This window comes from Balaenoptera ricei, chromosome 11 (assembly GCF_028023285.1).
Source record: "Balaenoptera ricei isolate mBalRic1 chromosome 11, mBalRic1.hap2, whole genome shotgun sequence".
Taxonomy (NCBI): Eukaryota; Metazoa; Chordata; class Mammalia; order Artiodactyla; family Balaenopteridae; genus Balaenoptera; species Balaenoptera ricei.
The window spans coordinates 39299862-39317335 of record NC_082649.1 but is presented as its reverse complement, the minus strand read 5'-3'; the positions used below and the strand labels follow the sequence as shown (position 1 = coordinate 39317335).

General features: G+C 38.3%; 1 protein-coding gene across 7 annotated transcripts in view; it reads right to left on the bottom strand.

Annotated features, from left to right (window-relative positions):
- FKBP5 (FKBP prolyl isomerase 5) overlaps positions 1–17474 on the bottom strand; it is a 100221-nt gene that overhangs the window by 13711 nt on the left and 69036 nt on the right. For all 7 annotated transcript variants that reach the window (XM_059938839.1, XM_059938838.1, XM_059938837.1 and 4 more), the window contains 2 exons: positions 5890–6046; positions 1022–1112 (listed from right to left, as the gene is read on the bottom strand). In XM_059938839.1, the coding sequence (XP_059794822.1) occupies positions 1022–1112; positions 5890–6046 (248 nt within the window). The remainder of the gene's footprint in view (positions 1–1021; positions 1113–5889; positions 6047–17474) is intronic.

Sequence of the window (17474 nt, the reverse complement as noted above, 5' to 3'; positions counted from 1 at the left end):
CTTCAGAAGACATTACCTGACAACAAGCAATGGTTGTGACAAGAGCATATGTTTGTTTTGGGGAATGTGTTATGATTAGGAACATCACTGTTCGGGAAGGACCCCAAAGTTAGAGGCCTACACGACAATGATTTCCTTTCTGAGTCTAATAACATAAAAACAGTCACGTTTCCAGTCCAAAGCTTGACGTGTGGAACATGGAGGTAACACTGCGGGGATGAAAAACGTCTACAAGATGCAGTTCCTGAGGCTCTCGGGGAAGGGCTGGGCTCTGGTGGTGCAGAGGACGTAGCTGGATGGGACAGCGTACCTAGCTCAGGCATATGCTCTACGTTTGTCCAGGGAAGCTGCTGCTGGGAGCGTCCAGAGGCGGGTTTGAGATGGAAATACACTCAAGGAGGCGTGCCATTTCTGGAACCTGAGGCAAACGCTCTCTTTTTTTCTACTTGGACAGGTACGAAAAGAAAAAGTCTAGGGTTAGCAGGTTTGTTCCTTGTGTTCCTTGCCACAGAGCCTGGTGGCCCATGAAGCCCTTGCATTTTGGATAATAACTTGGAGCCACAGTGAAGGCCTCTTCACAACTCCTGTGAAGGGTATGATCCATCCAGCCCTGGAAAACTGCACCCCACTCCCCCCAAGGAGCTGCTTGGCAAGAACATGAACCTTTTTGTCTTCAACCCAGGAAAAAAAGTACAAAAAGAACAAGTCTAGGAACAAATAAGGGAACAAGTCTTGGCTTCTACCCAAAAAAGTTAATAAAAAAAAAAAAAAAAAGGCTGACACATAGGAACAAAATAAGAACACTGAGCTCCTTGGTTGTGTATCAGCTGTGCTGTATCAGTTGTCCTGTGCTCTAGTAGCAGAGCAGCGTCAGACACAGGAGACAAACTTGCTTATGAAAAGCACAATATACAAACAAATACCATCTATCTATACCACCTAGTAATATAAGATACTGATTTACAAGAAGTGGATGGAGAAGAAATCTGTCATGATTTCAGAGAAGTTGGTATTTTCTCACCTTTTCGAAGCTCTTAAGTGTAACTTCATATATAAGCTCAGCATTAGGTTCAATGCCAAAGTTAGGCTTCCCTGCCTCTCCAAAACCATATCTGAAATGGAGAGTAAAAAAATAAAACTTTAAAGAATTGGTGTATTTCCAGGCACCCCCTTCAGTATTTTGAGGCATCACATCAGCATAGAGCTATCATTTGCAAACTACACACATCAAAGGCCCTGAAGACAAACCAGATGTTGATCAGAAGATATAGTGCCAAGTATCACTGCGGTGTTTTTTTTTTTTAAGAAACCAGGCTACATTTAGTTTTCTTCTTCATATTCATACGTAATGCAACACCTGTACTCCTTGGGACAGCTTGCTTAATGTGATTTTAAATGTCACTGTCTCTTTCTCTGCTTGATTTTATATCTAGTTCTTTCTATAAAACAGCCATTATTTGACTATAAGGGCTTTCCCTGAAGCTTTATCAGGACCCAGAGAAGACAGGCACTATAATCATTACAGTGCTGTTTGGGAGAGGTATGTTTTAATAAGCTTTTAACTTTAAAGTGCTGTCCCCTTCCAAAAGTACCACTTCCAGTCAGATAAATGGGGGAAAGGTGCATACATCAGGAAGGATATACATCCTCACAGTATTTCTTCAAGACTTTCAGAAAGCATACTAGAAAACAAATGTATAATCAAAAAGAACAGCCCCAGCAAACTCTAATACCTCATCAAGAGAAATACTCTGTACTGTATTCTCATAGCTCTCTGGCTATAACACTGTAAAACACTACACTTTTTAGCCAAAACTTACTGAATAAAATTACGGGGGATATATAAATTTGTTTTTTGGAATCATTTAAAATTTTAACACATCCAAGGCATTCGAGGGAGCACACATCTACTAGAATGGAAATTCTGATGGAGCTCTGTCTGTCTGGTTCAGTGGTTTCCCAGCATGTAGAACAATGCCCAGCATATTAGGAAAACGTTCATCAGAATATACTCTGCTCCATCTGTTTCAAGCAAACTACTCTTTAATATATGGAATGGCACTGCAAAAATCTTAGTAAACTCAAACTCTCAGGCTGTGGTTTGAAACCAGGCCAAAACCAAGTTGATGTATTAATACCCTCAGTTTTCTCTGGGGCAAAAGGACTAGAGTGGGAACACTCATCTCTTGCTATTTGTACCACTTCTTTACTCCCTGCCTGAATTTTTCAGGAAGAAAATGCTTATTCATTTACCTCCCCTGTTACACAAGAAAATGGAAGCTGGAGCCAGAGAGAGGCACAGAGATGGAGTGAGAGCTGGTAGGAATGGGGTGTGGTAGTTTTTAATAGCAGGGCAAAGGGTATCTTCAGCAAAGAAATAAAAGAGGACATAATTACCAGTGGCCAACTGTAGGAAGTGGTGACTAGTTTTCTACTTTGAGCTCTTAGACCGATATATCTCCTATTTTGTTTCTGCCATCTGGTAAATAAAAGAACATTCCTTAACTGCTGGGAATCAGGTAGGCAGGTGAGTCCTCACTGAGCGTGTGTTTACTGACAGCATGTTCTATTTGGAGCCCTGTGCTAAACAGGTACAAATCCAACAGATGCTCTGGCACTTGCCTTAGACCAGTGGCTCTCAAAAGGGGTTAATCCTCCATCCCTACCAGGGACATCTAGCAATGCCTAGAAATTTGGGGTTTGTCACAGCTAGGAGGCTTCTGACTTCTAGTGGGTAGAGGTCAGGGACACTACCGAACATCTTACAGGACAGCTCCCCCAGCCAAGAAATATCCAGCCCCAAATGTCAACAGTGCTGAGGAGGAGAAGAGCTGCCTTACAACGCTTAAAAATAGGAGTTCCGTGGCTGGGGGCGAGGAGGGTGAGGGTTTGGGTCGAGGGCAGGCACCAAATTGTTCCGGTTATCATCAACGGGATTAAAGAAGACTAAGGAAGGATATGATTTCTACAGTCTTTCCTGGGTTCAAATGAAGAAACTCTGTGAAGACACATGTGGAACACATAATCCTGGGGAGGCGTAAGCTCATACCGAACTGTTTTGGGAGCATTTAACCTGACTTCCTATTTTACAGAAAGTTGTCTGATTTATGCTGGATTAGGCTGGGCGAGGAAGGACCCAGGGCACACAAATTCATCTGACTGAAAGACAGAACACCACAAGAGGAATTTTAGGCTTAACCAAAAGACAAGCTGGATTACAGTAACAGAAGGAATCCAGTATCAATGTTCTTAAACTGACAGGTGCCTGCAGAGAGCAGAGATACAAATAATGACTGCTAATGACCATTAAGCCTTTATGTGCATACAAGAAGCACTTGCACCTTGTATGCAACTGCTCTTACCAACTGCTTCCTTTTTACGGATGAAGAAACTGAGGCTCAGAGAGAAGTGCTTCCTGAGAATCACACAAAGAGGCAGTGGTAGAGCGAGGATTTAAATTCAGACTCTGTGTGTCCCAGAAAGTTGTTTAGTTTTTGACCCACACAGCCGCATAATTGAGATACTCTGGCTCTTGGCAGCCTATGTTTTTGTTTGGGGTTGGTGCAGGACAGAAGATAAGGAAGAAAAAAGAAAAAAGCTAAAACTAGCCATACTTTACCTAAAACAAAAGAGCTTGATCAGTCACCGTATTTAAAACAACATTAAAGACATTGTCCTGATGAGAAGAGAGAAAATGGCCTCTCTGGAAGTGTTTTATGAATTCCTTACTATGAAAACACCCTGCCAAGGAGTCTATCAGAATGAAAGAGAAGGTATATGCCCTGGGGTTTTTGGAGCATGAAATACAGATGACACTAAGAGTAACACAGAACACATATTTGCAACAGCCGTATTTATAGCCACACTCAGATGCAATGTATCTATAAGTGGGACTCTGGTAAGACAGGCAAATTCACTGCACACGCTCACTGCATGCCCGGTGGGCAGGGATTCTCTATATACATGGATAATCTTACACAGCACCCGTGTGGACAGTCTCCTGGTGTAGACTCTGCACTTTAAATGACTCCTCAACATACTAAGCAACATCTTGAAGAGAAAAGAACATGTTCCTTTCTAACTATGCTAAATTATTTCCATAAAACATATGAAAAAACTTTTATATCTAGTAATTTATGAAAACTTGTCGACAACTTTTATGCCTGAAAAATCTACCATATGTTAAAACGGGGTTTCCCTTTCCTTATGGTCTGAGAGTAAAATGGAAGAGAGAGATAATCATCACAACAGCAATAATAGCTAACATACTAAGGGTTTGGCTGTGTCAGGCACTTTGCTACATTCTTTACATGCATTATCTCATTCAGTCCTCCACAACTTTGTATGGTAGATACCGTTATCCCCATTTTACATAAAGGGAAACTAAGGCTTAGGAGAGTCGAGTACACAGCTGGTAAGTTGCATGTTTTTTTTTTTTTAATCGCTAATCATACAACAATTTAAACTTGCAAGGAACTATTTGCATTAATAAATATAAGGATAATTCCTGTTTCTCTTTGCCATTAAACTTGAGACATCTGTTCCCACAACTGGCTTGTCAGCTAGGTTAAAATATAATGAACCGATTCATATTATATGCTCACAATGTATAGAGAACTCATCCTCAAGGAACTTAGATCTGAAAACACATGGACATAAATACCACTCTCTTTATATGAGTTTAGAACTACTGTAACTTTGGAATGCTGGATTAAAAATAGTTAGATATTACTTGGATATGGAAGAGATAGCCTCTCTATGCACCACCTGAATTAAAAAGTTCCTTATAGAAAGAGAGAAACAGATTCACCTAAGTGAACTACAAATACATAGTAAATGTAAATAAAACACACTAAGGTGGGAATATACTAGTTGAAAAAGGAATAAGACAGAGAAAAAGAAGGTATTAAATAAAAGGTGCCTCAGTGAAAGCTCTAAAGGGTTCGAGGTGTAGAGCATTTTGCAAGGATTTTCAAGTGGGTAGTGGCATGACTAAAACATCACTTAAGAAATACGATTATGGCTCAAGTGTTAGGGCAAAGGTAAATATGCCACTGGATTACGACCGAGGCTACACAAAGGCAAGCAACTGTACAAAAGGCACAATATTACCTATTGGTAAGTGCAGGTCATCAAGATTCTCAATAACTCAAAATCCTACTGACTGAAATCCAAGGATCCAGAGAGGGAGGAGACATGAGATAAGCAGATGCACTTTCACACAAACAGAATCAAAACACCCTGGTTTCTCTCAAGGGTCCGTTTCTCAAGACAGAAGGGTTGGATTCATGGTATAATTTTAGATCTAAAAATAATACCAAACATGTTTTCACAAGAGAGACTGTTAGTGTCTGATAGTTCTAAGCTTGGTAGTGCTAATGGATATCCTTATGATGGGAAAAATTTAGGCAAAAATGAGTCATCTCCACTGCCTTTAGATCCAGGAAGAACACTCTTTTTTCAGGGAGTCTGTATAAGAACAGGTGGCACAAATTCAAGTGGTAATAAACCATCCAAATGCTTCTTCAACTTCTAACCCCCACATTTTACTGCCTCCTGCCTAATTTAGAGAAAAGGAGAGAAAGGGCAAGAGAATCACGTGAGAAGGGCCAAAAGCTTCCTGTCTTGGCAATATGGCAGGCAAAACAAACAGAAAAGCAAAACCTGCCTGTCAGTCCTACCCTGAACACACATCAATCAAGTGAATACGCTTACAAATGTCTGTAATGTTATAGGACCCATTAACTCACTCCGTGACTAACTGTAGCCTGATTTAATTAATGGTTTCCACTGTTGGCCTTAACTTCACTGAAAATATTGATTGAAAAAGCAAGTGTATCCCTGTTCTTTAGATAACTTCACTGTGTACTGAACTGGTATGCTGCTTACCGTGGTCCAAGATACAAAATACATTGTTCCTCACGCTGCATTTTCTCCAGGGCTTTGTCAATTCCGATTGGAATGTCGTGGTCTTCTCCTTCGCCAACTATGAACCCCACATCTCTGCAATCAAACATCCTTCCACCACAGCGGCCTTCCAGGTGGACTGAGGGAGAGAAGGACAGTCAACAGAGCTGCTCTTCATGACTGGCTAATTCAGGGACGTGATAAATGAGTAGTTCCCCTTCCTCATTTCACCTAGAGACATAGGTATGTCTTGTTGAAGCTTAGTCCACCCAGTCTGGAAATTTAAGAGCAATCATACTTCTTTCTGTTTTAAGTTTAAACTTATAATTACTGATAACTACATCAGTAAGATAGCTTAGAGGATAATAAAGTGGAAACACAGGTTTAACTTAAACCTACTATATGACAGAGGTTTCCTCACCTATAACACAAGACAAGAAATACTAGATTATTTAATAGGTAATTATCAAAATGCCACAAACTTAATATCAAGTATATAAAGGCTTAAACATTTATAACTGCATCTTGGCTTCGGATGCTTGAGTTGAAAAACAACCGAATGGCTATTTCCGCAGTGATATTAAAGGGTTAACTGAATATAGAAGCTCTTTTTTTTTTCTTTAAGAGTTTTAATCTCATTCACAAATATGTCTGAATAAAAATGAAAAGGCCAAAGGCAACATCATCAATAACTAACATATCTGTAATCCCTTAGTGCAGTAATAAATGTAAAATGTGAAGGAATCAATAGTCTACTATTACTCGACAAATCAAATTACTCAACCACCTCCTCTGAAATGTTAAGTGAAGAGGTCAATTTCTCAGGGCCTGCTTCCTCATTGCACTCAAACTCAGCTCATTCCCAGGGTAATTTCACATTAGATAAGGGGCTTTTATGTTAATATAAAATAGGAAAACGCATACAGATATGTATTTTTCTCTTGGTTAGTTAGACTTTTTCTTCTGGGATAAACAATTCTTTGAAACTTTCCATCTACGTTTAATATTACGGATATTCATTCCTTTCCATTTAGGTCTTTGACTCAATAAGAAAAATGGATGGCTTGTATGACAGCACAACAGTCGACAAGCAATGTAATAATTTGTCTTTCATAAGAAAATTCTTTATTCCTACTTCTGTAATATAATGGCCTTGATTCAAATGTAAGGAATTCCTAAAATGCTTCTTTTCTGAGACTGGTTGATCTACTTTAGATCAATAACTTGCTTTAGAGACTAAAAATCACTTGTTCTGTTACATTCGTTCCAGGAGACAATTATTTTCCAAATACAAATTCAATTCCAAGTTACTCTACTTTTGAACTACTTGATCTCAAAGGTCCTTTGAAGCTCTAAAATTCTACGATTCTATGGCCCAGTAATAGAACTCTCAATGTAGACCAGAAACCAGCTTCAAAGCTAATTCCTGTAGTTAATCATTTGATCAGGTTACCTTTAGACCAGGCCTAGGAAATGAGAGAAACCCTGAAGAGTAAACAGCAGTGGCATAGACACTAGGGGCCGAAATGTCACATGGACATTTATGCTTTGAAGTTCTCTACCGTTTTCTAAGTCACTAGGATTAATACCACCCCGATTTGTTCCCGTTGCAGACATAGGGTGGAGTCGAAGACACTTGGGCAGAACTAGAGAAGGCCTGACTCTCGAGTCAGACCTTCTAAACAGGGGCAAGAGCTAGACTGGCTCTCAGGGTGGAGCTGGCATACAGAAATTTTGTTCTATGTCCCATACTCATAAATGCACATGACTCTCTATTAACTCACTTTTGGAATGTTCTAGATAAAATACAGCTTAGCTTGCAGCACAGTGAAAGTTCTTTTGAATTGGAAATAGTTTCAAAATAAATTCAACTTTATTATTTTCAAATACATACACACTAGAGAGGTTCTGCAAGGAATCCTAGGCTTAAGATATTTTTTTACTGGAGTTAAAAGCTGGTGTTTCTAAAGAATTTGAGAGTTTGAAAATTTGTGTTCTTAAATATTTTTAAATCTGCCCAAGAAATTTAATTTAGACTAATGTGATGACACTTTTCATGAAAAAAGATTTGCTGAGCAAAGTGAGTTTCAGCCCACATATTAGAGAATATCTCAAGCATTGAGATTTATTATCCTAGTAGCTCACAACTTAGTTGACAGATCTTTTTGAGTGAGGTTTATTGTTAGAAGTGTTTTCCTCCCTGACGGAGAGTACATTTAGTGGGGGAGGAAACTATCAGTACATTCGTTGTGGTTTTTGGTTGATCAAGTTTGAATGTGTTTTCAAAACAGGAAATCCAGAGACTCTGTGGAGGATTCCTGCCTGTGTGTCAGTTTCCTAGGCTGGTTTTTCAGCTTGATGCATATACTTGATATTACAATTATATAAATAATTTCAGAAGTTCTCTTTACATGTGATAACCCTTCATATTAGGGAAAGAAAAGATTGGCTACTAATAAACATGTTGGGAAAGATAAGTCTAGCAAGCAAGCAAGCAAAAAAAAAAGTTCAAGTCAAAGTATAATGAAGGCATAATTAAGAAAACAAAAAAAAAAAGTTCACTGCAGCTGGTCTCTCTATGAGAAACAATATATGGTAGAACCAATGTTTTTGGCCACCTAATAGGGAAATATTTGCAATAACTCTTATAAATACTTACTACCTTATATAGGGACCAATCTTTTTTTTCTATTAAATCTCTTTTAAGTTGAACCTGAATAAGCACTACCTACAGTACCACAGAATCTTAAATTGATAAACTGATACGCATGCGTGCGTGCACACACACGGCAGTCTTTACGTGTATATATAAAACCTTTTAATACTGACTTTATCTGGAATGTCAGAGCAAGAGGAGGTATCACAGCCTCAGGGAGTACAGTCCATTGATTCTTTACATCTACAAGTAGCAAACACTCTCGCTAGATTAACTGGTTTCTAAAATTGGAACACTGGTGTGACAAGTTCTATAAGACAGCTGACAAGAACTCCACCCCACCTTGGAGCCGACTGCTGCAGCAGGGACCTCCATCATGGTGACAGATGCAGACATGCCTGGCTCCTATAGATCCAATTTTTTTTTAATTGTCTCGATAACTGCTACCAAAGAAATCCATGGCAGCTCTGGCTGTGGAAGACCTGTGGTTGCTTTTGACCTTGTATCGCTTAGTGCAAAAACTCATTTAATAAATATTTAATAATAACCATCATGACTCACTGGGAGCTTGGCCTCTAGGGCTCAGGAGGTCTGTTGCTAATTCCAACCAGCATGATTTACGGGAAGTAAATGATCTATGACGTGCCCAAAGAGAATAAAAGTACATACAGGATGCTTCTACTTAGGGTTTTTTTGGGAAGAGAAAGAAATACACAAGTTAAAAAGGGACAACATTTTCTCTTGACTTAAAGTCTACGTAACTTAAAGGGGGGAGGTCCTCCAAACCCCACGAAGTCAAACCGAACCAAATTACCCGAGCCTTGCTGCGCAATCCGAGTGTAACCACATCAAGTGAGCCTGGTCTGCTGCAAAACATCACTTAAACTGGAGCTCTGACTTATTGTTCTCTTACTGCCCTAGAGCAATTTTGTTTTGAAGAGCACAGAACACCCTGTTCTGAATGTGGCTGGCACATGAACTCGATGTGCTGACAGCAATTTGTACTCCGATTAAAATAGGGGGGAAAAGGAAAGAGTGCACTGCAGTAAGGAAAAAAACTGGAATGCAAGAACCCGAAAACTGTATAGTTTGTATTTTAGGAAGCAAAACTGAGAAAGAGGCTCCATAACCTAAAAAAAAAAGTGCTGTAAACGCTCCAGCCTAAAGACGTTAGCTCTGGTAAGTGTCTGTTTTTCCCTTTTCTAATTATAGTAGTTGGTGTCTGATAGCTTTGCACTCATTCCCAAAACAATTACTGGGTCATGGGGATCTGAATGGGAATGTTGTAATGGCATTACGACTAGACAAGACTGGTCATTTAGCCAGAGAAAACCAGGTTGTGACAGGTTACTCCCACTCGGCAAGGGTTTTTTCTCTGCTGCCTAATTCATGCCAAGGGAGTTTCTCTCTGCCTGCATCTCCTGCCTAACAGAGCAAAGCATCCAAGAGACAGTGGGATCTTAATGACCCCCTGAAAAGGCAAATCCAGAGATGGATTTCTAAAATCAGGAGAGGCATATTAATCACTGATTAGAGAGAAACTCTTCCCCTCAGGCATGGTGGTCAAATTTCCCCCAAACTGCCTCCTGTCCTCCTCTGTACCATTTTGTACTATGATGAACAAATACTACTGGAAGACTGCTCATGGCACTGAGGGGACAGATGCTAACTGAGAGCAGGTGTGGAACCTGGCTACTTGAACAGAATAACATTTATGCAAATGGTTATATGCCTTAGTCTAAACAGGAAGCATACACACAGCAATAAATTCTATACCAATACAAATCCTCACCACTCTCCTCTTTACACCAGACTGGATTCCAGTCCCATTCTGTCACTTAACAACTGTGGCTTTGGGCAAGGTCATTTCAATTATCTGAAGCTCAGTTTCTTCATCTATAGAACAGGGGAAATAAAGTCAGCTAACTCCTAATTGTTGAGAGTATTAAATTAGGTATTGAATTAAAGCTTTTAGCCCAATACTTGGCATGCATTCATTTAATGTCAGGGTGGCTACTATGTGAAAATACTGTGTTATGTGTGGATAGACAGAGATGAACTCAATGAATGTTACCTATGATTATTTTCCTGCAATTAGTGGTAAATTATACCAGATTAAACATATTTTAGAACTTGGTATAAGAAACCACTTAATGGCTCCACAGAGAGAGCTGTCAAAGTATGAATAAAATTCAAAGTAGGCAAAGGCAATATCTTATTTTGTACCTCACAGTGTGTACAACTGTGTGTACAACACACAGTTCAGGGCCAGAAAGTAAATATTTATTTAATGATTAATCTGAAAACAGGGCATTAAGGAAAATGGTAGTAACTTTCACTCATTTATAGGAATTTTCCCTTTTGAATATGTCAGTACTCCTATTTTTAATAAATGCCAAGAGCTATTTAAATTCTTTACTGATACGGAGTTTTGTTTTTTAATACTATTCCAAAATAAACGGTCCACACTGGCTTAATTTCTTGATAACAAAAAGATTATTTTCTACTAAGATTTTACTCTACCCGAAGACTTGAAGATACCTTTTTAGAAGGAGCTATATAAATCCAAAATATATGAAAGAATAAACACTATCCATTTTAGACCCAAGAACCATACTACATTCTTTCGTGAAAATACATAATAAAATGGTTTCAAGAATCTGCTCTCTCTTACTGGACAAAATTTGCCAGGACATTCATAAATACTTCAAAAGCATGTGAAAAACAAACAAAACCCAAAAAACCCTCATAGCTCTATCAGATTTCAACCTGGGCATACATGAAATCTTTCCTCTATTTTCAATTTTTGGACCATGTTGGTCTTTGGTGTTTTATTTATAAAGAACACATAGCTAGATTTTGTTGTCATCACTGTGTTAACCTTATGAGAATTTCTGCCTTTAAAAGGTGACTTTATCTCATTCACATTTTTTGTAATCACTGACATGACTGATTTTATTCCTACAATCTTATTTTCGATTTCCTACATAATGTTTTCTTGTTACTCTTCCTTTATTACCTTTACTAGATTGATCAAACTTTCCTCGTTCCTTTACTTCCCCACTCCACGCAGGGTCGTTTGGAAGTTCTACATGTTATTCTTACTAGTACCTAATGTTAAATTTTAAACAAATCATTCAACAGTATGTGTGTATATATATATATACACACACATATATGTGTATATATATATATATACACACACACATACATACACACATATACATATTTATCAATGTGAACTAATCAGCATAATCTCTCCTTGAATAAGAAAATCTTCTTAGACAATTTGCTTCCCCTCTTCATTTCCCTTCATTTCCCATTTGCACCTCATTTTGTTAATTACCATAGCTCCATACTGTTAAACAATTATTATTTTTAACATTATAGTTCTACCATTTCAGGGATCCAAATTCAGCTGTCATGTTATGGAAATTACTTTTATGCTCACTACTGTTTCTTATGCCTTGAGTCTTCACTTCTTGGCTTTATATTTTGTGATGTTTTAGAATATCCTATAGTATTTTTTTTCAAAAAGGGCACAAGTCTGTATTGCATACTCCAAAGTTAATTTTGTTCTCATACTTAAGTGATAATTTGGCTGAGGATAGAAACTTAGGTTCAAAATATTCACAGTTACAGACAATGCTCAAAGCACTGTCTTTTAGTATTTAGTGTCACAAGTAAGAAGTCTGATGTCATTCTGATTCTCATTCCTTTGCATATAGCTTATTTCTCCCTGGAAGAGTTCAAAATTTTCTTTTAAGTTATGGAATTAAGAAATTTCACCAGATATATATACAATGGAATATTACTCAGCCATCAAAAAAAAGAATGAAACCTTGCCACTTGCAAAAACACAGATGGACCTAGAGGGTATTTATGCTAAGTGAAATAAGTCAGACTAAGACAAATACCCTATGATTTCACTTACATGTAAAATCTAAAAAAACAAATGAACAAATATAACAAAACAGAAACAGAGTTACAGATACAGAAACAAACAGAGGGATGAGAGAGGGGTAGGGGGATGAGTGAAATAGGTGAGGGAGATAAAGAGGTACAAATTTTGTTAGAAAATAAATGTCAGGGGATGTAATGTACAGCACAGGGAATATAGTCAGTAATACTGTAATAACTTTGAATGGTGACAGATGGTAACTAGACTTATCATGGTGATCATTTTGTTAATGTATAAAAATACTGAATCATTATGTTGTATACCTGAAACTAATATATTTTAAGTCTATTATACTTCAATAGGAAGGAAGGGGAAATTTCACCAGGATGTATATAGGTGAAAAAGCACTCCTTACTCCTGTGTGCCACCATCAACTGGCCCTTTCAATCTTAAGATTCTTCTATCTTGGGGCTTCCCTGGTGGCGCAGTGGTTAGGAATCCGCCTGCCAATGTGCGGGACATTGGTCTGGGAAGATCCCACGTGCCACGGAGCAACTAAGCCTGTGCGCCACAGCTACTGAACCTGTGCTCTACAGCCCGCCAGCCACAACTACTGAGCCCGCATGCCACAACTACTGAAGCCTGTGTGCCTAGAGCCATGCTCCACAACAAGAGAAGCCACCCCAATGAGAAGCCCACGAACCACAACGAAGAGTAGCCCCCACTTGCCGCAACTAGAGAAAGCCCAGGTGCAGCAACGAAGACCCAACGCAGCCAAAAAAAATGAAAACAAAAAAAACTGTGTGAGAGGTAAATTCTTTAAAAAAAAAAAAGATTCTTCTATCTTTCTCTAGGAAACCTTCTTCCATTACACGTTTGGTTAGATACATATCGTCTATCCTTGATTTATTATCCCAGTCTTCTAAGTTTTCTTTCGCTTTTCATCTCTTTGGTTTTTTTTTTTTTTCTTCCCTCTGTGTTCTGAGATATTCTTCACTATCCTTCGTATCACTAATTCAAGATTCTGGGACTGTCCATTTTGCTTTTCAACCCTTCCTCAGAGTTCCAATTTTGATAATCATATTCTTAATTTCCAGATACTTTCTTATCCTCTTTCCTTTTTCAGAGAAGCTGATTTTTCTGACTCATGAATTTAATATCCTGTTAAATATCTCCGAAGATACTAATTAGTATTTTGAAAGTTCTCTTCTATTTCTTCTCAGTCCACCTCAGTGCTTCCGTTTCATGGTATTTGCTGATGATTCTGTATTGTTTGGTCATGCTTTATAAAGGAAGGATTCAGAAAGAGCAAGTGATTTTAGTTACCTGACACGGTTTTTCTAAGCCGTTGGATATACTTCCATGTTATGCCTTTTCGCAAGAGGAGTGGGCTGATCATGCAGATCTCTGGGTGAAGATCCCAAAGATATTTATTGAGCATTTACTACGTGCTGAGCATCATGTGTACAGGAAGGCTGGGGACACCTTTTTCCACTGGTGATGTAGGAAAAAGTTTTACTTCAGGAGCAAAACACTTCAGCTTACTTACTGTTGTGCAGAGCTGCTTTCACTTTTTTCCCCTTCAAATCTGTTTTAAAAGCTCAAAGATACTTATGTTCTCATTCTGTAGTCCAAGTCCTAACACATGGAGCCTCCTGAGGCAGATCCCTACTTTACTTTAGAAATTTGGCCTTATTGGCTTTAGCTTGGGAGCAAAAGTCACAGCCAGGCCCTAGAGTAGTAATTCTCAATCCTTGGCTGCAAACTAGAATCACCTGGGGAGTTTTTTGTTTTTTAAATACTTTTGCCTGGAGTTCCATCCTTTGAGATTTGTTATTCTTATTTAACTGGTCTGGGCTGAGACCTGGGCAACAGAATTTTAAAAGCTCCCCAAGTAATTCTAAATTCAGCCAAAGTTGAGAACCACTACACTACAGGCTTACTAGCCCAGCTGTTCCATATTGTTTTATAACAACCCTGATGATTACCCCATAGCCTGCCTTGGCTCCCTTGCACCAGCTGACTAAGCTTGGAGTTCTGCCCAAGCTTGTTGAGAAGAACAGTATGTACCTCTGCAGAGGTCTTCTCTACACCTGTTGTGGGTTGGGTTTCCTGAGTCTAGTTTCCATCAGTCCAATTTTATCTACTTTACGTATTCCAGAAATTCTCCATAATTTCTGATCCACTTCTTGTAGTCTTCCTATTTTCCACCACCAATACGGATTTCTTCCTCCTTTTTTGAAATCATTCTCCACCCCTCCCCTCCCCATCTCTCATTTCAGTGGGATTTGCAGAGGGAAAGGAGGTGAGAGGGAAAGGTACTCCAACAACTTGAATCCCTGCAGATCACTCTGTTGAAATTTTCACATTTGAAAATACTCCCGATTGTCTGCATTCTTTGCATTCAGATGTGGCTGAAAGCACTGTGAGGCAAGAGAGTCACACACAGCTAGCATTTTGACGTGCCTACTCCAAGCACGGAAGTTAACTCAGAAGATGTGAGAGATGGGAGCTGGGGGAAGAGGAGCTGGTAGCTATTCAGAGCCTTATGTCAGATTGGCTTTTCTAAGAAAGCAAAGCTTAAAAGTAACAATGTAGCCACTACAGGCAATGAAGCTAAAGTATGATGACTAAAGTATCAGTCATCATGATAATGTCAATTAGAGTACCTTAGAACACAGTGACTTTTTTTAATGGAAAAAGGACAACACTGAATAAAAATTACAAGATGGTCATCTTAATTGACATAAAGCACACTGGAACAGAATCTAAAAATTGATTTGCAAGCATTAGGATCCTGATGGAGTAAAAATCACAATTTCTTTGAGAAAGAATAAATTCTGTCAAACTAATGTAAATTCTCTCTTCCCCAAAGAAATTATTAAAAGGACGCAAAAGATCACAATTCAGTGAAAGCCTTTTGATTCAGTCTATAACTCTGTTCTTCAGAAAACAAACCAGCAAAAATCCTGGAGAAATATGATTTAGGTAACATCACTAAGAAGATATATAATTATTTTTAAGACTGTTAGTGAAGACAAACTGATCATGGGTTCTAGGTCAACCCTGGTAGAGACAAAATAATTTGCTGATGGACTGGCTGTGGAATATAAGAGAAAGAGAAGTTTATTTCCTTAAATCTATTTAAAGGAAGCAAAATAAATGATATAAACATTTATTTAGAGGAATAAATTTATTTAGAGAAATAAATGTATTTATTTATAGAAAAAAGAAACTAAGTGTCTACCATGTATTAGGCACCTTTCTTCCCTTAACTGTCACAACAATCTGTGGGGGTAAAAGATTATTATTCCCATTTTACAGATGAGAAAGCTGTATGCTCAAGGTGATTAAGTAACTTGTCTAAAGTCATAAAAATATCAAGCAGTGATTCCAAGATTCGAAATTCACATCTATCACTTCCAAAGCCTGTGTGCCCCCTCCCCCTGCTATTCACTGTACCTTTACACAGAAATGACAGAAACTTGGTCACTCTTGTGTATCTATAATGACATATCATAATGGATGATCACTGTCTATAGTTTTTCTTTCACTGTGGAACTGGCTTTAGTTCTAGGATTTCTACTTGGTTTTGAATCTAATAATATATGGGTGATGGTACAAAAAAAAGGCAAACCAGTAAAGTGAAGACTGAGTAGACTTCAAAAGGAACAAGGTGATCTTGGCTTCTGACAGAGACCACTTTTGAGTCAACCTTCTGTCCTCCTCCCAAACACAGCCAACTGGTTTCAAAGAGGGAAAGCAGGACACCTTAACCTTGATAAGTGACAATACAATAAATTTTTATAAAATTGATCTGTTCCAGAAAACCAAAGAGGGCTTTTGGGAGAAAAAGTAAGAATAAGCCATTTACTCTAAAATTTCCCAGGAAAGTACAATCTAACAAGATGAGAGATAAAAAAATGAGTCGTTGCCCTTTCTTAATACATTTAGAAACAGGAAAAATAAAATTATATAAAGGATTATTCACATACAGTAAAAATTCTATTCATTGTATATTAACCTTCATGCAAAAAGAGGACATAAAAAATACATGTATCTGCTCATTTCTGCAAAAAAATACAATAATAAACCAGGAACTAATGAGATTGGTTACCTATAGGAGGTAGGAAGGAACAGAGTGGAAATAATGAGGAAATGGGAACAGGTTAGTAGGGATGAGGGGGGAATAACACTTCTGAGTATATCTTTTTGTATCATCTAGAATCATGGTAATGTTTCATACACCCAAAAAACAAATAAATAATTAAAACCTACCAGAGTGTGGGGGGAACCCCAATGGAAGGTAAACATAACAAATGAACTTAACTGTATTACAAATGAATAACGTAACCATACTGAAGGGAATGAGGATGAAAGAACTAACCTAAGTTGGAAAACAGTATTTTCAATGTATGCTATAGGCTAATGACAAAAGGAAGTACACTCAGATATTTCCTACTTAGGAAAAAAATTTTTTTAAAATATTTATTTATTTATTTAGGCTGCGCTGGGTCTTAGTTGCAGCATGCAGGATCTTTGTTGCAGCATGCAGACTCTTAGTTGCAGCATGGGTGCAGGATCTAGTTCCCCGACCAGGGGTCGAACCCAGGCCCCCTGCACTGGGAGCATGGAGTCTTACCCACTGGCCACCAGGGAAGTCCCAGGAAATTTGTTTTTCACAGGGGTATGGGTTAGCAATTCTGAAACTACTTTCTTTATATACCATGATTGAGCAAATAAATAAATATACTGTGGATAATGAGAGCCAGGTTCTCACTGTTGGAGAAAGCAATTTCAAAGAAGCAAAGAGAGGAGGCTAAAACAAATCTGTGGTGGGCTGAAATTGAAAGTGTCAGTATGTACTCATAGTTTTTAATATATATATATACAGACTAATACAGAAGTACACATAGATGTGTATATATGCATGTCAAGATATATGTATTTTCTAGCTCTGTTAAGAGGTTCTAGAAGCAATAACATTCCATAGCATGAGTACACCTAGCA